The 27,993-nt window shown below is 44.0% G+C and overlaps 1 protein-coding gene across 5 annotated transcripts in view; it reads left to right on the forward strand.

Moving 5' to 3' along the window:
• LOC110531368 (putative thiamine transporter SLC35F3) overlaps window positions 1–27,993 on the forward strand; it is a 147,013-nt gene that overhangs the window by 109,144 nt on the left and 9,876 nt on the right. For all 5 annotated transcript variants that reach the window (XR_005053204.1, XR_005053205.1, XM_036987563.1 and 2 more), the window contains 4 exons: window positions 119–240; window positions 12,389–12,497; window positions 14,419–14,529; window positions 26,560–26,685. Coding sequence is in view for 3 of the 5 variants with exons in the window: in XM_036987563.1 (XP_036843458.1) it covers window positions 119–240; window positions 12,389–12,497; window positions 14,419–14,529; window positions 26,560–26,685 (468 nt within the window). In the remaining 2 variants the exon portion in view is untranslated. The remainder of the gene's footprint in view (window positions 1–118; window positions 241–12,388; window positions 12,498–14,418; window positions 14,530–26,559; window positions 26,686–27,993) is intronic.

Here is a 27,993-nt window from a genome sequence, read left to right on the forward strand (position 1 = left end):
GCATGCTAAACACACACACACACAAACTCAGATTGACACGATCCACCACTGAGTGCTAGCGAGTGCCAGATGAAACCTGTTAATACAAATGTTAAAGTAATTTGTTTTGGATACCCAGTTTGACGCTCCATTCACCCTCACCTGGTTCGCCACCACCTGGAACTGCCTGTTCTTCCCCCTCTACTACATCGGACACCTGTGTAAGAGCCCTGAGAGACAGACCCCCAGACAGAGGTTCAGGTAATCAATCAATCAATGCAATGTATTTATACTGTTTACATCAACTGTTGTCCTAAAGGTTTAACAAAGGACACCAGGTGACAAAGAAGGAGTGAAAACTATTTCAGACTGCATTGAGAGGCATAGCAGAGTATCATGGAAACCCAAATGTAGCCTTGTTGTAATATAATATGCCATTTTATCAAGTTTATACATCATAATTTGTGGCTCTGGTGTTTCATGATGGCTCTGGTATTAATATTACCTCTGGTTGTCTGTAAGTGGAGGTAAGAAGTCATTACTTTCCTAAGTTAGGTGGGAGGTATAGTGTGTCGAGCTGCAGCAGTCTCTAGTTGGACAAAAGCCTGTGTCTACAGTTAGATCAGCTTAGTCACATGACGTGCTCTTCCTCTGAGAGGAATCCCTGATCTCTACAACCCACTGGGCTGCTGCTGCACACAAATAGAACTGTGTGTGTGTGTCAGTGCGTGCGTGTGTGTGTGTGTGTGTCAGTGCGTGCGTGTGTGTGTGTGTGTGTGTGTGTGCCAGAGTTTGTGTGTGTGCATACATGCCTCCATGCCTGTGAGTGCTTCCAGTCATGCTCGTACGTATGTGTCTGTGTATGCTTGCGTGTGTGTGCGTGTTTGTCAGAGCTTCTAAGAGTGCTCATGCATGGATCTGGTTCTGGGCTCTCCCTGCTCCCCTGGCTCTGACTGTGTGGCCTGCATACCGAACAACCTTTATAATGTTATCTTACTAACACAGCCTTTATAATGTTATCTTTCTAACACAGCCTTTATAATGTTATCTTGCTAACACAGCCTTTATAATGTTATCTTGCTAACACAGCCTTTATAATGTTATCTTGCTAACACAGCCTTTATAATGTTATCTTTCTAACACAGCCTTTATAATGTTATCTTTCTAACACAGCCTTTATAATGTTATCTTGCTAACACAGCCTTTATAATGTTATCTTACTAACACAGCCTTTATAATGTTATCTTTCTAACACAGCCTTTATAATGTTATCTTGCTAACACAGCCTTTATAATGTTATCTTTCTAACACAGCCTTTATAATGTTATCTTTCTAACACAGCCTTTATAATGTTATCTTGCTAACACAGCCTTTATAATGTTATCTTACTAACACAGCCTTTATAATGTTATCTTTCTAACACAGCCTTTATAATGTTATCTTGCTAACACAGCCTTTATAATGTTATCTTTCTAACACAGCCTTTATAATGTTATCTTGCTAACACAGCCTTTATAATGTTATCTTGCTAACACAGCCTTTATAATGTTAGCTATCTTTCTGACACAGCCTTTATAATGTTATCTTGCTAACACAGCCTTTATAATGTTAGCTATCTTTCTAACACAGCCTTTATAATGTTATCTTGCTAACACAGCCTTTATAATGTTAGCTATCTTTCTGACACAGCCTTTATAATGTTATCTTACTAACACAGCCTTTATAATGTTATCTTGCTAACACAGCCTTTATAATGTTATCTTACTAACACAGCCTTTATAATGTTATCTTGCTAACACAGCCTTTATAATGTTATCTTTCTTTCTAACACAGCCTTTATAATGTTATCTTACTAACACAGCCTTTATAATGTTTTCTTACTAACACAGCCTTTATAATGTTATCTTACTAACACAGCCTTTATAATGTTATCTTACTAACACAGCCTTTATAATGTTATCTTTCTTTCTGACACAGCCTTTATAATGTTATCTTACTAACACAGCCTTTATAATGTTATCTTACTAACACAGCCTTTATAATGTTATCTTACTAACACAGCCTTTATAATGTTATCTTTCTTTCTGACACAGCCTTTATAATGTTACCTTACTAACACAGCCTTTCTACTCATTCACCTTTCATCTGCTGCTGTGTAGCCTGTAGAAAGTACAAATACAAAGACATACAAAGGTCTAATGTATTGAGACAGCAGAGCTTGTGTTATACTATAGTGTGGTCTAATGTATTGAGACAGCAGGGTTTGTGTTATACTATAGTGTGGTCTAATGTATTGAGACAGCAGAGGTAGTGTTATACTATAGTGTGGTCTAATGTATTGAGACAGCAGGGTTTGTGTTATACTATAGTGTGGTCTAATGTATTGAGACAGCAGGGTTTGTGTTACACTATAGTGTGGTCTAATGTATTGAGACAGCAGAGCTAGTGTTATACTATAGTGTGGTCTAATGTATTGAGACAGCAGAGCTAGTGTTATACTATAGTGTGGTCTAATGTATTGAGACAGCAGGGTTTGTGTTATACTATAGTGTGGTCTAATGTATTGAGACAGCAGGGTTTGTGTTATACTATAGTGTGGTCTAATGTATTGAGACAGCAGAGCTAGTGTTATACTATAGTGTGGTCTAATGTATTGAGACAGCAGGGTTTGTGTTATACTATAGTGTGGTCTAATGTATTGAGACAGCAGGGTTTGTGTTATACTATAGTGTGGTCTAATGTATTGAGACAGCAGGGTTTGTGTTATACTATAGTGTGGTCTAATGTATTGAGACAGCAGAGCTAGTGTTATACTATAGTGTGGTCTAATGTATTGAGACAGCAGGGTTTGTGTTATACTATAGTGTGGTCTAATGTATTGAGACAGCAGAGCTAGTGTTATACTATAGTGTGGTCTAATGTATTGAGACAGCAGAGCTAGTGTTATACTATAGTGTGGTCTAATGTATTGAGACAGCAGGGTTTGTGTTATACTATAGTGTGGTCTAATGTATTGAGACAGCAGAGCTAGTGTTATACTATAGTGTGGTCTAATGTATTGAGACAGCAGAGCTAGTGTTATACTATAGTGTGGTCTAATGTATTGAGACAGCAGAGCTAGTGTTATACTATAGTGTGGTCTAATGTATTGAGACAGCAGGGTTTGTGTTATACTATAGTGTGGTCTAATGTATTGAGACAGCAGAGCTAGTGTTATACTATAGTGTGGTCTAATGTATTGAGACAGCAGGGTTTGTGTTATACTATAGTGTGGTCTAATGTATTGAGACAGCAGGGTTTGTGTTATACTATAGTGTGGTCTAATGTATTGAGACAGCAGGGTTTGTGTTATACTATAGTGTGGTCTAATGTATTGAGACAGCAGAGCTAGTGTTATACTATAGTGTGGTCTAATGTATTGAGACAGCAGGGTTTGTGTTATACTATAGTGTGGTCTAATGTATTGAGACAGCAGAGCTAGTGTTATACTATAGTGTGGTCTAATGTATTGAGACAGCAGAGGTAGTGTTATACTATAGTGTGGTCTAATGTATTGAGACAGCAGAGCTAGTGTTATACTATAGTGTGGTCTAATGTATTGAGACAGCAGAGCTTGTGTTATACTATAGTGTGGTCTAATGTATTGAGACAGCAGGGTTTGTGTTATACTATAGTGTGGTCTAATGTATTGAGACAGCAGGGTTTGTGTTATACTATAGTGTGGTCTAATGTATTGAGACAGCAGGGTTTGTGTTATACTATAGTATACTGCAGGGTAGCCTAGTGGTTAGAGCGTTGGACTAGTAACCGGAAGGTTGCGAGTTCAAACCCCCGAGCTGACAAGGTACAAATCTGTCGTTCTGCCCCTGAACAGGCAGTTAACCCACTGTTCCCAGGCCGTCATTGAAAATAAGAATTTGTTCTTAACTGACTTGCCTGGTTAAATAAAGGTAAAATAAAAAAAATAAAAAAATAAAAAATGTATTGAGACAGCATAGCTTGTGTTATACCATAGTGTGGTCTAATGTATTATCCACCTGGGCCACTCTCTATCTGTTCCCCTCTACCTAGTGGCTACGTCCCAAAATGGCACCTATTCCCCTCCAAATGGCACCCTATTCCCTTCCAAATGGCACCTTATTCTCTTCCAAATGGCACCTATTCCCTCCCAAATGGCACCTTATTCCCTTTCAAATGACACCTATTCCCTTTCAAATGACACCGTATTCCCTTCCAAATGGCACCTTATTCTCTTCCAAATGGCACCTATTCCCTTCCAAATGGCACCCTATTCCCTTCCAAATGGCACCTTATTCTCTTCCAAATGGCACCTATTCCCTTCCAAATGGCACCTTATTCCCATCCAAATGGCACCCTATTCTCTTCCAAATGGCACCTTATTCTCTTCCAAATGGCACCTTATTCCCTTCCAAATGGCATCTTATTCTCTTTCAAATGGCATCCTGTTCCCTTTCAAATTTCACTCTATTCCCTTTCAAATGACACCTATTCCCTTCCAAATGGCACCTATTCCCCTCCAAATGGCACCATATTCCCTTCCAAATGGCACCTTATTATCTTCCAAATGGCACCTATTCCCTTCCAAATGGCACCCTATTCCCTTCCAAATGGCACCTTATTCTCTTCCAAATGGCACCTATTCCCTTCCAAATGGCACCTTATTCCCATCCAAATGGCACCTATTCCCTTCCAAATGGCACCCTATTCCCTTCCAAATGGCACCTTATTCCCTTCCAAATGGCATCTTATTCTCTTTCAAATGGCATCCTGTTCCCTTTCAAATTTCACTCTATTCCCTTTCAAATGACACCTATTCCCTTCCAAATGGCACCTATTCCCCTCCAAATGGCACCCTATTCCCTTCCAAATGGCACCTTATTATCTTCCAAATGGCACCTATTCCCTTCCAAATGGCACCCTATTCCCTTCCAAATGGCACCTTATTCTCTTCCAAATGGCACCTATTCCCTTCCAAATGGCACCTTATTCCCATCCAAATGGCACCTATTCCCTTCCAAATGGCACCCTATTCCCTTCCAAATGGCACCTTATTCTCTTCCAAATGGCACCTATTCCCTTCCAAATGGCACCTTATTCCCATCCAAATGGCACCCTATTCCCTTCCAAATGGCACCTATTCCCTTCCAAATGGCACCCTATTCCCTTCCAAATGGCACCTTATTCTCTTCCAAATGGCACCTATTCCCTTCCAAATGACACCGTATTCCCTTTCAAATGGCACCTATTCCCTTCCAAATGGCACCCTATTCCCTTCCAAATGGCACCTATTCCCTTCCAAATGGCACCCTATTCCCTTCCAAATGACACCTATTCCCTTCCAAATGACACCGTATTCCCTTCCAAATGGCAGCCTGTTCCCTTTACAGTGCACATATTTTGACCAGGGATCATAGGGCTCTGGTCAGAACTAGAGTACTAGACACTAGGGAATAGAGAACCATTAGAGACACATGCGCAGAGTGTCTCCTGCTCTCCCGTCCCTCTGTACTTTCAGAAAACAAATGAAATATCAACAGAGTTCTGATCTCCTTAAAAATGCAGGGGCTGGAGAGCAGCATATGATAGGCTGAAATGTGGAATGCACAGCTTTGTGGGAGATGAGGAGAGACTTCAGTGAGCTGCCAGATGCTCTTCTCCTCTCTTGGGCTAAAGCAGCCCTGCCCTAGCATGTGTCGGTCCACACAGTGCGTGGAAGAGCTGGCACCAGTCCACACGACATAACTAATACATGACAGCATGGCAGAGGCCAATCGCAGTTGTCATCGGACCACTTTCCACTGGGGCTTAGGACGGGATTCAATGTGATTGCAGGTTGTCGACAATGTGGCTTTTATAGGTAATGTTCCATATTTACTGAGATCCCATTCACGGTAAACGCTAAATATGTCGGCTCAATCGGAAATTGTCTTTAAAAGGTGCCTTTGCTGAAAACATGAAACAGATAGAATCTTAGCCTTAATCTGGTGCTTGAGCTTAGTTCCAGGCTGAAGTTCAGGGCTTAGGTTTTGGGGATTCACAGCCCCAGTCAAAGAGGTCTATTGTTATGGATTCAGGCATAGAGCCAGGTTCAGTAATGAAATGAAGCATTGCCCTCAACCTCATTAACTGATTATAGTTATAGTGTATTGTTATCTGTTCGTACGTGGCCTGTTAGTGTCCAGTGTGCTTTATCTGCCCTGTCATCTTTCTGGAGCCTGACCAAAACAACCTCCTACAGCTCCACATCCACACCGCCAGGCCACTCTGCCTAACTGACCAGGACTAACAGTACATAACTACCTAACTGACCAGGACTAACAGTACCTAACTACCTAACTGACCAGGACTAACAGTACCTAACTACCTAACTGACCAGGACTAACAGTACCTAACACCTAACTGACCAGGACTAACAGCACCTAACTACCTAACTGACCAGGACTAACAGTACCTAACTACCTAACTGACCAGGACTAACAGTACATAACTACCTAACTGACCAGGACTAACAGTACATAACTACCTAACTGACCAGGACTAACAGTACCTAACTACCTAACTGACCAGGACTAACAGTACCTAACTACCTAACTGACCAGGACTAACAGTACCTACCTAACTGACCAGGACTAACAGTACCTACCTAACTGACCAGGACTAACAGTACCTAACTACCTAACTGACCAGGACTAACAGTACATAAGTATCTAACTGACCAGGACTAACAGTACCTACCTAACTGACCAGGACTAACAGTACATAACTACCTAACTGACCAGGACTAACATTACATAACTACCTAACTGACCAGGACTAACAGTACATAACAACCTAACTGACCAGGACTAACAGTACCTAACTACCTAACTGACCAGGACTAACAGTACATAACTACCTAACTGACCAGGACTAACAGTACCTAACTACCTAACTGACCAGGACTAACAGTACCTACCTAACTGACCAGGACTAACAGTACATAACTAGCTAACCGAGCAGGACTAACAGTACATAACTACCTAACTGACCAGGATTAACAGTACCTACCTAACTGACCAGGACTAACAGTACCTAACTACCTAACTGACCAGGACTAACAGTACCTAACTGACCAGGACTAACAGTACCTACCTAACTGACCAGGACTAACAGTACATAACTACCTAACTGACCAGGACTAACAGTACCTAACTGACCAGGACTAACAGTACATAACTACCTAACTGACCAGGACTAACAGTACATAACTGCCTAACTGACCAGGACTAACAGTACCTAACTACCTAACTGACCAGGACTAACAGTACATAACTACCTAACTAACCAGGACTAACAGTACATAACTACCTAACTGACCAGGACTAACAGTACATAACTACCTAACTGACCAGGACTAACAGTACCTAACTACCTAACTGACCAGGACTAACAGTACCTACCTAACTGACCAGGACTAACAGTACCTAACTACCTAACTGACCAGGACTAACAGTACATAACTACCTAACTGACCAGGACTACCTAACTGACCAGGACTAACAGTACCTAACTACCTAACTGACCAGGACAAACAGTACATAACTACCTAACTGACCAGGACTAACAGTACATAACTACCTAACTAACCAGGACTAACAGTACATAACTACCTAACTGACCAGGACTAACAGTACCTAACTACCTAACTGACCAGGACTAACAGTACCTACCTAACTGACCAGGACTAACAGTACCTAACTACCTAACTGACCAGGACTAACAGTACATAACTACCTAACTGACCAGGACTAACAGTACATAACTACCTAACTGACCAGGACTACCTAACTGACCAGGACTAACAGTACCTAACTACCTAACTGACCAGGACTAACAGTACATAACTACCTAACTGACCAGGACTAACAGTACCTACCTAACTGACCAGGACTAACAGTACCTAACTACCTAACTGACCAGGACTAACAGTACATAACTACCTAACTGACCAGGACTACCTAACTGACCAGGACTAACAGTACCTAACTACCTAACTGACCAGGACTAACAGTACATAACTACCTAACTGACCAGGACTAACAGTACATAACTACCTAACTGACCAGGACTAACAGTACATAACTACCTAACTGACCAGGACTAACAGTACATAACTACCTAACTGACCAGGACTAACAGTACCTACCTAACTGACCAGGACTAACAGTACCTAACTACCTAACTGACCAGGACAAACAGTACATAACTACCTAACTGACCAGGACTAACAGTACATAACTACCTAACTAACCAGGACTAACAGTACATAACTACCTAACTGACCAGGACTAACAGTACATAACTACCTAACTGACCAGGACTAACAGTACCTAACTGACCAGGACTAACAGTACCTACCTAACTGACCAGGACGAACAGTACCTAACTACCTAACTGACCAGGACTAACAGTACATAACTACCTAACTGACCAGGACTACCTAACTGACCAGGACTAACAGTACCTAACTACCTAACTGACCAGGACAAACAGTACATAACTACCTAACTGACCAGGACTAACAGTACCTACCTAACTGACCAGGACTAACAGTACCTAACTACCTAACTGACCAGGACTAACAGTACCTAACTACCTAACTGACCAGGACTAACAGTACCTACCTAACTGACCAGGACTAACAGTACATAACTACCTAACTGACCAGGACTAACAGTACCTAACTGACCAGGACTAACAGTACCTACCTAACTGACCAGGACGAACAGTACCTAACTACCTAACTGACCAGGACTAACAGTACATAACTACCTAACTGACCAGGACTACCTAACTGACCAGGACTAACAGTACCTAACTACCTAACTGACCAGGACAAACAGTACATAACTACCTAACTGACCAGGACTAACAGTACCTACCTAACTGACCAGGACTAACAGTACCTAACTACCTAACTGACCAGGACTAACAGTACCTAACTACCTAACTGACCAGGACTAAGAGTCCCTAACTACCTAACTGACCAGGACTAACAGTACATAACTACCTAACTGACCAGGCCTAACAGTACCTACCTAACTGACCAGGACAAACAGTACATAACTACCTAACTGACCAGGACTAACAGTACCTACCTAACTGACCAGGACTAACAGTACCTAACTACCTAACTGACCAGGACTAACAGTACCTAACTACCTAACTGACCAGGACTAAGAGTACATAACTACCTGTTTGTATAGTGCTGTTTGTGGCCAGCCTAGAAATATAATTACCCTTGAGTAGTCAAACAGTCAAACTTCAAAGTTCTGAGAGGCTTTGAACTGCAGTTTTCAACCTCCTGGTGTCCGAACGGCTGGCCAGGCCACTCTGGCAGATAGCCTAAACCTGGAGGCTCAAGCTACAGTAGCTGCCTCACTTGGCATTGTTCAGTTCAGTAATTGATGTGTCAGTAAGATTGTCTAGGTGCAATATAATTGTCTGGTTGGAGGCCTAGATGGGACCAGGACGGGAATGGAGAGCTGGCAGCCTGGATTGGCCTGGGCTAGGATGGGAATAGAGAGCTGGCAGCCTGGATTGGCCTGGGCCGGGATGGGAATGGAGATCTGGCAGCCTGGATTGCCCTGGGCCGGGATGGGGATGGAGATCTGGCAGCCTGGATGGGCCTGGGCCGGGATGGGAATGGAGATCTGGCAGCCTGGATGGGCCCGGGATGGGAATGGAGAGCTGGCAGCCTGGATTGGCCTGGGCCGGGATGGGAATGGAGATCTGGCAGCCTGGATGGGCCTGGGCCGGGATGGGAATGGAGATCTGGCAGCCTGGATGGGCCTGGGCCGGGATGGGAATGGACCTGGAGTTCCAGTAACTCCTTACCAGTTCACATACCAGTCTTTATGTTTACCTTTAAGGTATACTTTGGGATTTTGGCAACTAGGTCCTTAATCTACTTTTTGATCTACTTGGTTAGCACAGTGACTGTAAGTCTATGGGTATCTGCTAGCATGCTAGAATGCCAAGAGTGTGCAAAGCTGTCATCTAGGCAAAGGGTGGCTACTTTGAAGAATCTTAAATATAAAATATATTTTGATTTGTTTAACACTTTTTTGTTTACTACTTGATTTCATATGTGTTATTTCATAGTTTTGATGTCTTCACTATTATTCTACAATTTACAAAATATTAAAAATAAAGAAAAGTGTCCAAACTTTTGACTGCTCCTGTATATATGTCTTATTTTACATATCGATACTTGGAGTCAAAATATAATTTTAAACTGGGTGGTTTGAACCCTGACTGCTGATTGGCTGACAGCCGTATACCACGGGTATGACAAAACATTTGTTTTTACTGCTCTAATTATGTTGGTAACCAGTTTATAATAGCAATAAGGCACTTCGGGGGTTTGTGGTATATAGTCAATATACCACGACTAAGGACTGTATCCAGCACTAAGAACAGCCCTTAGCAGTGGTATATTGGCCATATAACACACCCCATATTGCTTAAATATAATATTGTCCAAATAATATTGTGATTTTTAACTGTATCGATTTCCCCCCCATCACTAGCATAGACTATGAATACTAACACTAATGTTGTATACTAAAATGTGATTGCGCTTGTTTACATGTGTTTGTGCTGTGTGAGCTTGTGTTTGTTTGTTTGTCTGTGTCTGTACATATACAGTTGAAGTCGGAAGTTTACATACACCTTAGCCAAATATATTTAAACTAATTTTTCACAATTCCTGACATTTAATCCTAGTAAAAATTCCCTGTCTTAGGTCAGTTAGGATCACCACTTTATTTTAAGAATGTGAAATGTCAGAATAATAGTAGAGAGAATTATTTATTTCAGCTTTTATTTCTTTCATCACATTCCCAGTGGGTCAAAAGTTTACATACACTCAATTAGTATTTGGTAGCATTGCCTTTAAATTGTTTAACTTGGGTCAAACGTTTCGTGTAGTCTTCCACAAGCTTCCCACTATAAGTTGGGTGAATTTGGCCCATTCCTCCTGACAGAGCTGGTGTAACTGAGTCAGGTTTGTAGGCCTCCTTGCTCGCAAATGCTTTTTCAGTTCTGCCCACAAATTTTCTATAGGATTGAGGTCAGGGCTTTGTGATTGCCACTCCAATACCTTGACTTTGTTGGCTTTAAGCCATTTTTCCACAGCTTTGGAAGTATGCTTGGGGTCATTGTCCATTTGGAAGACCCATTTGTGACCAAGCTTTAACTTCCTGACTGATGTCTTGATGTTGCTTCAATATATCCACATAAGTTTCCTTCCTCGTGATGCCATCTATTTTGTGAAGTGCACCAGTCCCTCCTGCAGCAAAGCACCCCAACAACATGATGCTGCCACCCCCGTGCTTCACGGTTGGGATGGTGTTCTTCGGCTTGCAAGCATTCCCCTTTTTCCTCCAAACATAATGATGGTCATTATGGCCAAATTGTTCTATTTTTGTTTCATGACACCAGAGGACATTTCTCCTAAAAGTACGATCTTTGTCCCCATGTGCAGTTGTAAACCATAGTCTGGCTTTTTTATGGTGGTTTTGGAGCAGTGGCTTCTTCCTTGCCGAGTGGCCTTTCAGGTTATGTCGATATAGGACTCGTTTTACTGTGGATATAGATACTTTTGTACCCATTTCCTCCAGGATCTTCACAAGGTCCTTTGCTGTTGTTCTGGGGTTTATTTGCACTTTTCGCAAAGTACGTTCATCTCTAGGAGACAGAACGCGTCTCCTTCCTGAACGGTATGACATCTGCGTGGTCCCATGGTGTTTATACTTGCGTACTATTGTTTGTACAGATGAATGTGGTATCTTCAGGCGTTTCGAAATTGCTCCCAAGGATAAATCAGACTTGTGGAGGTCTACTATTTTTCTTCTGAGGTCTTGGCTGTTTCCCCATGATGTCAAGTAAAGAGGCACTGAGTTTGAAGATAGGCATTGAAATATATCCACAGGTGCACCTCCAATTGACAAATGATGTCATTTACATTATCAGAAGCTTCTAAAGCCATCACGTAATTTTCTGGAATTTTCAAGCTGTTTAAAGGCACAGTCAACTATAAACCTCTGACCCACTGGAATTGTGATACAATGAATTATAAGTTAAATAATCTGTCTGTAAACATTTGTTGGAAAAATTACTTGTGTCATGCACAAAGTAGATGTCCTAACCGACTTGCCAAAATTATAGTTTGCTAACAAGAAATTTGTGGAGTGGTTGAAAAACGAGTTTTAATGACTCCAACCTAAGTGTATGTAAACAGCCGACTTTAACTGTACATGTACCTGTGTACTGTGCATGTGTGTGTTTTTGTGTGTGTGTGTGCATGCATGCCTGTGGGTGTTCATCTGTGTGTGTTCCTCTCTAGGGAGTGTTGTCGGTTCTTTGGGGACGACGGGCTGACAGCCAAGGTGTTCTTCACTAAGGTGGCTCCGTTTGGATTGCTGTGGATCCTCACCAACTACCTGTACCTACAGGTACTGTGCTGCTTTCCCCCCATCCTGGTGTGTGTGTGTGTGTGTGTGTGTGTGTGTGTGTGTGTGTGTGTGTGTGTGTGTGTGTGTGTGTGTGTGTGTGTGTGTGTGTGTGTGTGGACTGTGACAGTATTGTATAGTGCCTTCAGGTGTAACAGGTGTCACTGTGCTAGCTAGAGGTCGACCGATTATGATTTTTCAACGCCAATAACGATACCGATTATTGGAGGACCAAAAAAAGCAGATACCGATTAATCGGCCTATTTTTATATATATATTTGTAATGAAGACAATTACAACAATACTGAATGAACACTTTTATTTTTTCATAAATCAAATCAATTTAGTCTCAAATAAATATTGAAACATGTTCAATTTGGTTTAAATAATGCAAAAACACAGTGTTGGAGAAGAAAGTAAAAGTGCAATATGTAAGAAAGCTAACGTTTGAGTTCCTTGCTCAGAACATGAGAACATATGAAATCTGGTGGTTCCTTTTAACATGAGTCTTCAATATTCCCAGTTAAGAAGTTTTAGGTTGTAGTTATTTTAGGAATTATAGGACTATTTCTCTCTTTACCGTTTGTATTTCATATCTTTGACTATTGGATGTTCTTATAGGCACTTTAGTATTGCCAGCCTAATCTCGGGAGTTGATAGGCTTGAAGTCATAAACAGTGCTGTGCATCAAGCATTGCAACGAGCTGCTGGCAAACGCAGTAAAGTGCTGTTTGAATGAATGGTGCGTGCTGCTGCTTACAACCGCTCAGTCAGACTGCTCTATCAAATCATAGACTTAATTATAATATAATAACACACACAAATACGAGCCTTAGGTCATTAATGTAGTAAAATCCGGAAACTATAATTTCGAAAACAAAACATTTAATCTTTCAGTGAAATACAGAACCGTTCCGTATTTAAACGAATGGGCAGCAACCCTAAGTCTAAATATTGCTGTTACATTGTACAACCTTCAATGTTATGTCATAATTATGTAAAATTCTGGCAAATTAATTACGGTCTTTGTTAGGAAGAAATGGTCTTCAGTTCAGTTCGCAATGAGCCAGGCGGCCCAAACTGCTGCAAATACCCTGACTGCTTGCACGGAACGCAATACACAGTTTCCCTAGTTAAAATAAATTCATGTTAGCAGGCAATATTAACTAAATATGCAGGTTTAAATTTTGTATACTTGTGATTTTAAGAAAGGCAACGACAGGCAAAGATTTTAACATTGGTGCAACGACAGTGCTTTTTTCGCGAATGCGCTTTTTAAATCACTAATCATTTGGCGAAGTAGGCTGTGATTCGATGAGACATTAACAGGCACCTCATTGATTATATGCAACACAGGACAAGCTAGATAAACTAGTAATATCATCAACCATACAGTATGTAGTTAACTAGTGATTATGTTAAGATTGATTGTTTTTTTATAAGATAAGTTTAATGCTAGCTAGCAACTTACCTTGGCTCCTTGCTGCACTCCCGTAACAGGTGGTCAGCCTGCCACAAAGTCTCCTCGTGGAGTGCAATGTAATCGGCTATAATAGGAGTCCAAAAATGCCGATTACCGATTGTTATGAAAACTTGAAATCGGCCCTAATTAACCACCCATTTTGATTAATCGGTCGACCTCTAATGCTAGCTTAGCGGTATAGCTTCCTTCTAGTGCTAGCTTAGCGGTATAGCTTCCTTCTAGTGCTAGCTTAGCGGTATAGCTTCCTTCTAGTGCTAGTTTAGCGGTATAGCTTCCTTCTAGTGCTAGCTTAGCGGTATAGCTTCCTTCACCATCCCTGTCCCCTTACTGGACTCAAACTATTGATCCTCTGCTTCAAAAACGTAGCCAACTACACCACCGAAAATCTATCAATTGGGCGAAGTCATTGTAAGCTGTGACGTGATCCTGTCTCTAACACAGGCCCTGAGGAAGATCAACACTACAGACGTGTCAGCTCTGTTCTGCTGCAACAAGGCCTTCGTATTCCTGCTCTCTTGGATCGTACTGAGAGACCGCTTCATGGGGGTCAGGGTGAGTTACAGTGTGTGTGTGTGTGTGTGTGTGTGTGTGTGTGTGTGTGCGTGTGTGTGTGTGTGTGATGCACAAAGTCTGTCAGGAGATGTCCAGGGAACCTACGAAGAGATAACACTCTGACTGGAGATTCCTCCAGTTATGAGTAGATAAGAGTTCATTTCAGGGCTAGATAAAAATGTCTCCTAATTAAGATCACAGACTCAGTTTCAGTTGGACTAGCTAGGTCCTACCTAATTAAGACCACAGACTCAGTCTCAGTTGGACTAGCTAGGTCCTACCTAATTAAGACCACAGAAGCAGTCTCAGTTGGACTAGCTAGGTCCTAACTAATTAAGACCACAGACTCAGTCTCAGTTGGACTAGCTAGGTCCTACCTAATTAAGACCACAGACTCAGTTTCAGTTGGACTAGCTAGGTCCTACCTAATTAAGACCACAGACTCAGTCTCAGTTGGACTAGCTAGGTCCTACCTAATTAAGACCACAGAAGCAGTCTCAGTTGGACTAGCTCACAGACTCAGTCTCAGTTGGACAAGCTAGGTCCTACCTAATTAAATCAAATCAAATCAAATCAAATTTTATTTGTCACATACACATGGTTAGCAGATGTTAATGCGAGTGTAGCGAAATGCTTGTGCTTCTAGTTCCGACAATGCAGTAATAACCAACAAGTAATCTAGCTAACAATTCCAAAACTACTACCTTATAGACACAAGTGTAAGGGGATAAAGAATATGTACATAAAGATATATGAATGAGTGATGGTACAGAGCTGCATAGGCAAGATACAGTAGATGGTATTGAGTGCAGTATATACATATGAGATGAGTATGTAAACAAAGTGGCATAGTTAAAGTGGCTAGTGATACATGTATTACATAAGGATGCAGTAGATGATATAGAGTACAGTATATACATATACATATGAGATGAGTAATGTAGGGAACATTATATTAGGTAGCATTGTTTAAAGTGGCTAGTGATATATTTTACATCATTTCCCATCAATTCCCATTATTAAAGTGGCTGGAGTTGAGTCAGTGTGTTGGCAGCAGCCACTCAATGTTAGTGGTGGCTGTTTAACAGTCTGATGGCCTTGAGATAGAAGCTGTTTTTCAGTCTCTCGGTCCCAGCTTTGATGCACCTGTACTGACCTTGCCTTCTGGATGATAGCGGGGTGAACAGGCAGTGGCTCGGGTGGTTGCTGTCCTTGATGATCTTTATGGCCTTCCTGTGACATCGGGTGGTGTAGGTGTCCTGGAGGGCAGGTAGTTTGCCCCCGGTGATGCGTTGTGCAGACCTCACTACCCTCTGGAGAGCCTTACGGTTGTGGGCGGAGCAGTTGCCGTACCAGGCGGTGATACAGCCCGACAGGATGCTCTCGATTGTGCATCTGTAGAAGTTTGTGAGTGCTTTTGGTGATAAGCCGAATTTCTTCAGCCTCCTGAGGTAGAAGAGGCGCTGCTGCGCCTTCTTCACGATGCTGTCTGTGTGGGTGGACCAATTCAGTTTGTCTGTGATGTGTACGCCGAGGAACTTAAAACTTACTACCCTCTCCACTACTGTTCCATCGATGTGGATAGGGGGGTGTTCCCTCTGCTGTTTCCTGAAGTCCACAATCATCTCCTTAGTTTTGTTGACGTTGAGTGTGAGGTTATTTTCCTGACACCACACTCCGAGGCCCCTCACTTCCTCCCTGTAGGCCGTCTCGTCGTTGTTGGTAATCAAGCCTACCACTGTTGTGTCGTCCGCAAACTTGATGATTGAGTTGGAGGCGTGCGTGGCCATGCAGTCGTGGGTGAACAGGGAGTACAGGAGAGGGCTCAGAACGCACCCTTGTGGGGCCCCAGTGTTGAGGATCAGCGGGGTGGAGATGTTGTTGCCTGCCCTCACCACCTGGGGGCGGCCCGTCAGGAAGTCCAGTACCCAGTTGCACAGGGCGGGGTCGAGACCCAGGGTCTCGAGCTTGATGACGAGCTTGGAGGGCACTATGGTGTTAAATGCCGAGCTGTAGTCGATGAACAGCATTCTCACATAGGTATTCCTCTTGTCCAGATGGGTTAGGGCAGTGTGCAGTGTGGTTGAGATTGCATCGTCTGTGGACCTATTTGGGCGGTAAGCAAATTGGAGTGGGTCTAGGGTGTCAGGTAGGGTGGAGGTGATATGGTCCTTGACTAGTCTCTCAAAGCACTTCATGATGACGGAAGTGAGTGCTACGGGACGGTAGTCGTTTAGCTCAGTTACCTTAGCTTTCTTGGGAACAGGAACAATGGTGGCCCTCTTGAAGCATGTGGGAACAACAGACTGGGATAGGGATTGATTGAATATGTCCGTAAACACACCAGCCAGCTGGTCTGTGCATGCTCTGAGGGCGCGGCTGGGGATGCCGTCTGGGCCTGCAGCCTTGCGAGGGTTGATACGTTTAAATGTTTTCCTCACGTCGGCTGCAGTGAAGGAGAGTCCGCATGTTTTAGTTGCGGGCAGTGTCAGTGGCACTGTATTGTCCTCAAAGCGGGCAAAAAAGGTATTTAGTCTGCCTGGGAGCAAGACATCCTGGTCCATGACGGTGCTGGTTCTCTTTTTGTAATCCGTGATTGACTGTAGACCCTGCCACATACCTCTTGTGTCTGAGCCGTTGAATTGAGATTCTACTTTGTCTCTATACTGACGCTTAGCTTGTTTGATTGCCTTGCGGAGGGAATAGTTACACTGTTTGTATTCGGTCATGTTTCCAGTCACCTTGCCCTGATTAAAAGCAGTGGTTCGCGCTTTCAGTTTCAGACCACAGACTCAGTCTCAGTTGGACTAGCTAGGTCCTACCTAATTAAGACCACAGACTCAGTCTCAGTTGGACAAGCTAGGTCCTACCTAATTAAGACCACAGACTCAGTCTCAGTTGGACTAGCTAGGTCCTACCTAATTAAATTACAGCAGACAGTAATTAACTGTGTCCTGGATTCCCTGTTCTAGTGGGCTTTAACCTGGATGAACCAGAGGCTAATGGCTCCCTGCCTCCCAGACTCTAACACTTCCCTTCTATTAAAAATGATATTGGGTTAGAGGATAGTTTGCATCACAAATGGCACTCTATTTCCTTTATAGTGCACTATTTTTTTGCCCTATGGGCCCTGGTCAGAAGTAATATTACATAGGGAATAGGGTGCCTTTTGGGAAGCAGCCCAAACCCTCTCTGTGCTGGAGCCCTGCGTTCCCCGAAGTAATGAAGAGTATTAAGTATTAAGAGTTGAGGGCAAGGGGAGCTGACCTGGGTTCAGAAGAGTTGAGGGCATGGGGAACTGACCTGGGTTCAGAAGGGTTGAGGGCATGGGGAGCTGACCTGGGTTCAGAAGAGTTGAGGGCATGGGGAACTGATCTGGGTTCAGAAGAGTTGAGGGCATGGGGAACTGATCTGGGTTCAGAAGAGTTGAGGGCATGGGGAACTGACCTGGGTTCAGAAGAGTTGAGGGCATGGGGAACTGACCTGGGTTCAGAAGAGTTGAGGGCATGGGGAACTGACCTGGGTTCAGAAGTTGAGGGCATGGGGACCTGACCTGGGTTCAGAAGAGTTGAGGGCATGGAGAGCAGACCTGGGTTCAGAAGAGTTGATGACATGGGGAACTGACCTGGGTTCAGAAGAGTTGAGGGCATGGAGAGCAGACCTGGGTTCAGAAGAGTTGAGGGCATGGGGAACTGACTTGGGTTCAGAAGAGTTGAGGGCATGGGGACCTGACCTGGGTTCAGAAGAGTTGAGGGCATGGAGAGCAGACCTGGGTTCAGAAGAGTTGATGACATGGGGAACTGACCTGGGTTCAGAAGAGTTGAGGGCATGGAGAGCAGACCTGGGTTCAGAAGAGTTGAGGGCATGGGGAACTGACCTGGGTTCAGAAGAGTTGAGGGCATGGGGAACTGACCTGGGTTCAAAAGAGTTGACATGGAGAACTGATCTGGGTTCAGAAGAGTTGAGGGCATGGGGAACTGACCTGGGTTCAGAAGAGTTGAGGGCATGGGGAACTGACCTGGGTTCAGAAGAGTTGAGGGCATGGGGAACTAACCTGGGTTCAGAAGAGTTGAGGGCATGGAGAGCAGACCTGGGTTCAGAAGAGTTGATGACATGGGGAACTGACCTGGGTTCAGAAGAGTTGAGGGCATGGGGAACTGACCTGGGTTCAGAAGAGTTGAGGGCATGGGGAACTGACCTGGGTTCAAAAGAGTTGACATGGAGAACTGATCTGGGTTCAGAAGAGTTGAGGGCATGGGGAACTGACCTGGGTTCAGAAGAGTTGAGGGCATGGGGAACTGACCTGGGTTCAGAAGAGTTGAGGGCATGGGGAACTAACCTGGGTTCAGAAGAGTTGAGGGCATGGAGAGCAGACCTGGGTTCAGAAGAGTTGATGACATGGGGAACTGACCTGGGTTCAGAAGAGTTGAGGGCATGGAGAACTGATCTGGGTTCAGAAGAGTTGAGGGCGTGGGGAAATGACCTGGGTTCAGAAGAGTAGAGGGCATGGAGAACTGAATGGGTTCAGAAGAGTTGAGGTCGTGGGGAACTGAATGGGTTCAGAAGAGTTGAGGGCGTGGGGAACTGACCTGGGTTCAGAAGAGTTGAGGGCATAGAGAACTGACCTGGGTTCAGAAGAGTTGAGGGCGTGGAAAGCGGACCTGGGTTCAGAAGAGTTGAGGGCGTGGGGAGCGGACCTGGGTTCAGAAGAGTTGAGGGCGTGGGGAACTGACCTGGGTTCAGAAGAGTTGAGGGCATAGAGAACTGACCTGGGTTCAGAAGAGTTGAGGGCGTGGAGAGCGGACCTGGGTTCAGAAGAGTTGAGGGTAAGCCAGGTAAACTCAATCAAGTTGTGGGCATTCAGAAGATAACCTGTACTGCAGTGCAGAAAAAACATTTTGCTTTCAAGCGAATGTAACTGCTCCGTCAGGGCTGGGGGATAGTTCATTAAGGGTCATTGTTAGATAATTGTTAATGAACTTGGACCTCGGCGTCACCCTGGGAGAGAGTTTGTCAAATGAACAATGTACCTTGCAGCACCAAAGGTATTCTGAAGAGTAGCTATAAGTAAGTTGCTGGATACAGTTCCTTGCAAAAGTATTCACCCCCCTTGGCATTTTTCCTATTTTGTTGCCAAACAACCTGTAATTTAAATTGATTTTTATTTGGATTTCCTGTAATGGACATACACAAAATAGTCCAAATTGGTGATGGAAAATGAAATAAATAACTTGTTTCAAAAAATGCAAAAAAATATACAACTGAAAAGTGCTGTGTGCATATGTATTCACCCCCTTTGCTATGAAGGCCCTAAATACGATCTGGGGCAACGAATTACCTCCAGAAGTCACATAATTAGTTAAATCAAGTCCACCTATAATAAGGTCCATCTGTTCTGAAGGGCCCCAGAGTCTGCAACACCACTAAGCAGGGGGCACCGCCAAGCAAGCGGCACTATGAAGACCAAGGAGCTCTCCAAACAGGTCAGGGACAAAGTTGTGGAGAACTACAGATCAGGGTTGGGTTATAAAAAAATATCAGAAACTTTGAACATCACACTGAGCACCATTAATTCAACTAAGAGTGGCCAGAAAAAAAGCCATTGCTTAAAGAAAAAAATAAGCAAACACGTTTGGTGTTTGCCAAATGGCATGTGGGAGGCTCCCCAAACATATGGAAGAAGGTACTCTGGTCAGATGAGACTAGAATTGAGCTTTTTGGCCATCAAGGAAAACGCTATGTCTGGTGCAAACCCAACACCTCTCATCACCCCGAGTATACCATCCCTGGTGGTGGCAGCATCATGCTGTGGGGATATTTTTAATCGGCAGGGACTGGGAAACATGTCAGAATTGAATGATGGATGGTGCTAGATACAGGGAAATTCTTGAGGGAAACCTGTTTCAGTTTTCCAGAGATTTGAGACTGGGACGGAGGTTCACCTTCCAGCAGGACAATGAACCTAAACATACTGCTAAAGCAACACTCGAGTGGTTTAAGGGCAAACATATAAATGTCTTGGAATGGCCTCATCAAAGCCCAGACCTCAATCCAATTGAGAACCTGTGGTATGACTTAAAGATTGTTGTACACCAGCGGAAACCATCCAACTTGAAGGAGCAGGAGAAGTTTTGCCTTGAAGAATGGGCAAAAATCCCAGTGGCTATATGTGCCAAGCTTATAGAGACACACCCCAAGATACTTGCAGCTGTAATTGCTGCAAAAGGTGGCTCTACTTTGGGGGGGGTGAAAAGTTATGCATGCTCAAGTTTTCTGTTTTATTGTCTTATTTCTTGTTTGATTCACAATAAAACATATTTTACATCTTCAAAGTGGTAGGCATGTTGTGTTTCAAATTATACAAACACCCCAAAAATCCATTTTCCTTCCAGGTTGTAAGGCAACAAAATAGGAAAAATGCCAAGGGGGGTGAATACTTTCGCAAGCCACAGTAGAACCAAGCTAAGGATGTCCTGGCTGGCTGAGAGTTCCCTTCTCTCTGCAGTGGTACTGAAAAGCCTCATGTGGAAACTGAAGTGTGTCCTTGTAATGACATGATTGAACTGTTACCTCTCAGAGAGATAGAGAAGACAGGAAGGAGTCTTGATGCAGAGCGGGGTTCCCGGGTCGCCATCGGGACCCGACAGAGAAGTGTGTCCTTGTAATGACATGATTTATATATGATCTTCTGAACTGAAACTGTTACCTCTCAGAGAGATAGAGAAGACAGGAAGGAGTCTTGATGCAGAGTGGGGTTCCCGGGTCGCCATCGGGACCCGACAGAGAAGTGTGTCCTTGTAATGACATGATTTATATATGATCTTCTGAACTGAAACTGTTACCTCTCAGAGAGATAGAGAAGACAGGAAGGAGTCTTGATGCAGAGCGGGGTTCCCGGGCCGCCATCGGGACCCGACAGAGAAGTGTGTGGCGCGGTCTATTATTGTATAATAGTGGTATTGCACTATGCAATCTGGCAGGAGTGGCTCAAACTCATGAAGCAGCCCAGACAAAAAGTCACGGTACCAAACATGATGTCCCACACAGACCTCTGTCTTGATGAACCTGTAGTCTACATTTAAAACTCCCTACTAGGTCCCAGGCAGTCCACGTATTCAGAGTAGAAAGACTGATTCAGCATCAGGTCCCCCTGGCCATATAATCATATTCATCATGATCTCAAAGGTCAAACTGATCCTAGATCAGCCCTCTTATATGTATTCTGAGACTTTATAAATAGAAGTTCAGGTCTCTCTTGCAAAATATGTTTGATCTCACTGTGACTAATCCGGATAAATGAATGGATGTGTGTATGTACTGTTTGTGTGAATAACTGGAAGGAAGATCTGGAAGGAAAACACCTAATCGGAATGTCTCTCTCTCTCTCTCTCTCCCTCCTGTCATTATCCCTCACTACCCCCATCTGTGATGAAAGCTCTGAGTAATCCTCCCATTTCTTTCTTTCTCTCTCTCTCTCTTTCTCTCTCTCTCTCTCTCTCTCTCTCTCTCTCTCTCTTTCTATCTTTCTCTCTGTCTCATGCTCCCTTGCACTTTCTCACATTTTTCTCCCTCTCTCTCTCTCTCTCCCCATCTTTCTCTTCCTCTCTCTCCCCCATGTCTCCTCTCTCTCTATCTCTCTCTCTCTCTCTCTCTCTCTCTCTCTCCATCTTTCTCTTCCTCTCTCTCCCCATGTCTCCTCTCTCTCTATCTCTCTCTCTCTCTCTCTCTCTCTCTCTCTCTCTCTCTCTCCCCATCTTTCTCTCCCCCATCTCTCCCCTATGACTCCTGTCTCTCTCTCTCTCTCTCTCTCTCTCTCTCTCTCTCCCTCTAATTCTCTCTCTCTCTCTCTCTGTCTCTCTTTCTCTCTTTCTCTCTCCCTCTAATTCTCTCTCTCTGTCTCTCTCTCTTACTCTCTCTCTCTCTCTCTCTCTCTCTCTCTCTCTTACTCTCTCTCTCTCTGACTGTTGATGGGTATTGCAGTGTTTTGATGTCTGCAGTAATGCGGAGGATCTTGGATGGGCTTTCCATCATATGAAAATGAAGAGAGAAGGGGAGAGGATACGAGGGGGAGAGGCTGGGGAGAGTCCAATCATCCCTTTGAAGTATGACAGTGTTCTGGTACTTAGCTTGGGCTATTTCATGGGTGAGGTGGGTGGATAGCTGTCAGTAGGAGAATGGTATATAAGGGATGGCATCTCTCCCATACTGTACCTACAGTGTATTCAGAAAGTATTCATACCCCTTGACTTATGTTACATGTTGTTGTGTTACAGCCTTTATTCTAATCTACACATAGACATGGTTAATTATTGCATTGCAAAAAATCATTTAATCTATTTTAGAACAAGGCTGTAACGTAACAAAATGTGGAAAAAGTCAAGAGATCTGAATACTTTCCCAATGCAATTCATGTGGGCGGGAGGGGGCGGCAGGGTAGCCTAGTGGTTAGAGAGTTGGACTAGTAACCGGAAGGTTGCAAGGTCAAACCCCCGAGCTGCAAGGTACAAATCTGTCGTTCTGCCCCTGAACACACACTGTTCCTAGGCCGTCATTGAAAATAAGAATTTATTCTTAACTGACTTGCCTAGTTAAATAAAGGATAAATATATTTTAAAAAATGTACAGTTAACTGCCAAAATAAAGGAAACACCAACATAAAGAGTCTTAATAGGGTGTGGGGCCACCATGAGCCAGAACAGCTTTAATGTGCCTTGGCATAGATTCTACAATTGTCTGGAACTCTATTGGAGGGATGTGACACCATTCCTCCACGAGAAACTTGTATAAACGCTGTCTCAGGCGCCTGCTCCAGAATCTCCCGTAAGTGTTCATTTGGGATGAGATCTGGTGGCTAAGACCAGGCCACGGCATATGGTCTACATCGTTTTCATGTTCACCATTCAGTGACCACTCGCGCGCTGTGGATGGGGGCATTGTCATCCTATTGGGGGGGGGGGGGGGGGGGGGCGGGGGGGGGGGGCATAGCCATGGTAGACAAAATAATGGCCCTAAACATGATGCTTAATTAACTCAGGAACCACACCTGGGTTGAAGCACCTGCTTTCAATACACTTTGTATCCCTCATGTACTCAAGTATTTCCTTTATTTTGGCAGTTACAATATACTCAGAGATATGCAGGTATCTCAGAGTCCTGTATCTCTCTCCTGTAGTTTTATGTTGTTATGGAGAGGTGTGAGAGTAACATTGCCTAGGCTTTAGCTCAGCGAGCTAGCACAGTCTCCCTTGTGGCACATGAGACCCACCCAGGTTCTAAACCAATCAGTCACACATACATTTCTCAGCTGGGGTTTTGTCTTTTCATTTAACCTTTATTGATCTAGGAAAGACCCTTGGGGTGAGAAAGGTCTTCTGCGAGTGCGGCCTGGTGTTGTGGTGGAGTGGTGGGAGTGACAGACTGCCTCAGCAGAGCCCAGACCCAGTCTTGGTCCATTTCCCCATTCCCTGACAGTGGGTTTGCTGACACAGCAGTGTGTGAGAAAGGAAAACAAATTGCCGTGTCCAATCACTGAGGGGTCCGTGTCCCAGGAAACCAAGCAGCAAAGCAGCAGGCTTTCTCAGAGAAACAAATCTCTGTAGAAAGGTAACTGACCATAGAATATCATCAGGGGCGCAACGTTCACTGGGTAGGTTGGCTAGGCTGTTTGGGGTGTTTATCCGAATGGATAAAGAAACTGAAAGGTGCACCCCTGAATAGAATTACCATGTCAGCCATATTGAGTATACCCATGGGTCTCCCAGTCAAATTGCCATGGTATGAGGCGCGTTGTCCCTAGTCATTTTTATTTCTATGTGACTGACATAGCTGGCGTTTCTAGAGAATGGACATCCCCATTCAAGTCAACGTTGTGTAATGGGTTGACCTGGCAGGTCATTCTATTTTTTATGTAGCTAGAGAGGTGACTGAAAGGCAGGCAGCCTGCACTGCAGAAAGAGTGAGAGAGAGAGAAAGAGGGTGAGAGAGAGAGAGAGAGAGAGAGAGAGGTGGGGGGGTTAACCCATTGTACCCCTTGGCTCTGTCCAGGTGTAAGCAGTGCTTAATTTGGGCCACATCCTGCCAAAACAGGATCTGGCACCTTTAAAAACAAAAAATATTCGTTCCGGTACCTCACTCTAATGCTCACTTTTTGTTCCGGCATTTCCCGATTTACAAATGAAGCACCGGGCATAACCACATGGGTTGTTTATCTTCCTGACACCTCTCTAATGCAGTGCTAATCCACTCTGCTGGCCCAAGCCAAGTCCCTATTCATTACACACACACACACACACACACACACACAGACACACACAGACACACACACACACACACAGACACACACACAGACACACAGACACACACACACACACACACAGACACACACACACACACACACACACAGACACACACACACAGAGACACACACAGACACACACACACACACACACACAGACACACACACACACACACACACACACACACACACACAGCCATCAATCCTTTCCTGTATGGGAGACTGTCTTTGCTGATTGGAAAGCACTGGGCCCTGGACCAGATAGTATATGATTATCATGACTGTGTTTGTGGTTGTGTGTGTCTTTGCATTGTGTTCACCATTACACCAGTAACAGATATTACTGTGGGAGGGAACGGCTGGAGGAAAGGAAGAGGGAACGGCTGGAGGAAAGGAAGAGGGAACTGCTGGAGGAAAGGAAGAGGGAACAGCTGGAGGAAAGGAAGAGGGAACAGCTGGCGGAAAGGAAGAGGGAACAGCTGGAGGAAAGGGAGGGGGAATGGCTGGAGGAAAGGAAAAGGGAACAGCTGGAGGAAAGGAAGAGGGAACGGCTGGAGGAAAGGAATAGGGAACGGCTGGAGGAAAGGGAGGGGGAACGGCTGGAGGAAAGGAAGAGGGAACGGCTGGAGGAAAGGGAGGGGGAATGGCTGGAGGAAAGGGAGGGGGAACGGCTGGAGGAAAGGAAGAGGGGCCGGCTGGAGGAAAGGGAGGCGGAATGGCTGGAGGAAAGGAAGAGGGAACAGCTGGAGGAAAGAAAGAGGGAACGACTGGAGGAAAGGAAGAGGGAACGACTGGAGGAAAGGAAGAGGGAACAGCTGGAGGAAAGGAAGAGGGAACGGCTGGAGGAAAGGGAGAGGGAACGGCTGGAAGAAAGGGAGGGGGAACGGCTGGAGGAAAGGAAGAGGGAACGGCTGGAGGAAAGGAAGAGGGAACGGCTGGAGGAAAGGAAGAGGGATTGGCTGGAGGAAAGGAAGAGGGAACAGCTGGAGGAAAGGAAGAGGGAACGGCTGGAGGAAAGGAAGAGGGAACGGCTGGAGGAAAGGAAGAGGGAACGGCTGGAGGAAAGGAAGAGGGAACGGCTGGAGGAAAGGAAGAGGGAACGGCTGGAGGAAAGGAAGAGGGAACAGCTGGAGGAAAGGGAGGGGAAAGTGAAAGTCAGGGACAAACATATACACACGCACAAACACAAACTCTGTCACTCTGACACACACACACACACACACAAGGCCATTGGGGTGTGAATCTCTTCAGTGCTACTGTAAGGTCTCTGACAGTAACTTACCACCCTGGCTGGGCCCAAAGCTGCTCCAGGTTTTACTACCTGTCTTAGGCTGTGTCCCAAATTACACCATATTCCCTTTATAGTGCACTACTTGTGACCAGGGCCCATGGGTGCCATTTGGGACACATTCAGTACTTACTGTTTGATGATCTGATCTCAGACCAGTACAAAAGTACATCAGAAGTGGATCCTGGTGTGTCAAGTCAACAGTGACTCTTCTTTCTAAGCAGTAAAATGTATTTATGGTAGATTGAACTGCAGGTGAGATACTTGTACTTTCACACTATGAATAAATCCAGCTTGAATTCAAAGTGAAAGAATCCCGGTTCAACCCTCCCCTTCCTCCTTCTACACTATCTTGTCCAATATAATGTAAGCAGTGCCCCACTCCTTAAAAAAACCTGCTAAGTGGTATATATTGTAATATGTCCTCTCTCCACCTTTCCCTGTGCAGATCGTGGCGGCCATCTTTGCCATCGCTGGCATCGTGATGATGACGTACGCTGACGGTTTCCACAGCCACTCTGTCATGGGGATCACCTTCGTTGTGGCCTCCGCTTCTATGTCTGCACTCTACAAGGTACTTCTCTACTCTATGAACAAACACGCAAACACACACACATTCTCACACACAGGACACATTTGTTTGCTTAACTGTGAGACATGGTACAGTCTTCTCTTAAAAGACAGAATCAAAGGAACTTCTCATTCTTTGTGTTTGAAAGGAATGAATACATGGGTTTTTGGTGGTTGAAAGGAATGAATACATGGTTATTCTTTGTGTTTGAAAGGAATGAATACATGGTTATTCTTTGTGGTTGAAAGGAATGAATACATGGTTATTCTTTGAGGTTGAAAGGAATGAATACATGGTTATTCTTTGAGGTTGAAAGGAATGAATACATGGTTATTCTTTGTGGTTGAAAGGAATGAATACATGGTTATTCTTTGAGGTTGAAAGGAATGAATACATGGTTATTCTTTGTGGTTGAAAGGAATGAATACATGGTTATTCTTTGTGGTTGAAAGGAATGAATACATGGTTATTCTTTGTGTTTGAAAGGAATGAATACATGGTTATTCTTTGTGGTTGAAAGGAATGAATGCATGGTTATTCTTTGTGGTTGAAAGGAATGAATACATGGTTATTCTTTGTGAATACATGGTTATTCTTTGTGGTTGAAAGGAATGAATACATGGTTATTCTTTGAGGTTGAAAGGAATGAATACATGGTTATTCTTTGTGTTTGAAAGGAATGAATACATGGTTATTCTTTGAGGTTGAAAGGAATGAATACATGGTTATTCTTTGTGATTGGAAGGGGGTGTGTCAGTTCTGAGACCTTTTATGTGTCTCCATTTTTATTTTCTCCTTCAGTGAGATGAAGATGTCCTCAAAAGGTTTCAAACAATAAATCACCCAAACATCCTCCTTTATGAGATACAGTTTAGGAGCAACGTTAGGTCTCATGTAAGGAGTCTTTGTGCATACAGGGACAGGCTCGTGAGTCTCCTTAGATTTGTTCCTTATATAATCAGGTAACAGGAGACTAGATTAGATATTATGAAATACTATGAAGCATTCTAAAACATCTGGGCTGGGCTAAACGGGCCGTAATTTGGTGTTTCATTTGATAGACCTGCAGATGTTCAGACTGTGACAGGCAGATCCTTATAGATTCTTCAGGCAGGCTGACAGGCTGACAGGCTGACAGACAGACAGACAGACAGACAGACAGACAGACAGATCAGCCAAAAACACGTTTCCCTAGAACTACACAGCTGATTCAAATAATGAACTCATCATCAAGATTTGATTATTTGAATAAGCTGTGTAGTGCTAGGGCAACAACCAAAACGTGCACCCCTTAGTTTGGGAAACACTGGT

This window comes from Oncorhynchus mykiss, chromosome 1, assembly GCF_013265735.2.
Source record: "Oncorhynchus mykiss isolate Arlee chromosome 1, USDA_OmykA_1.1, whole genome shotgun sequence".
Lineage (NCBI taxonomy): Eukaryota > Metazoa > Chordata > Actinopteri > Salmoniformes > Salmonidae > Oncorhynchus > Oncorhynchus mykiss.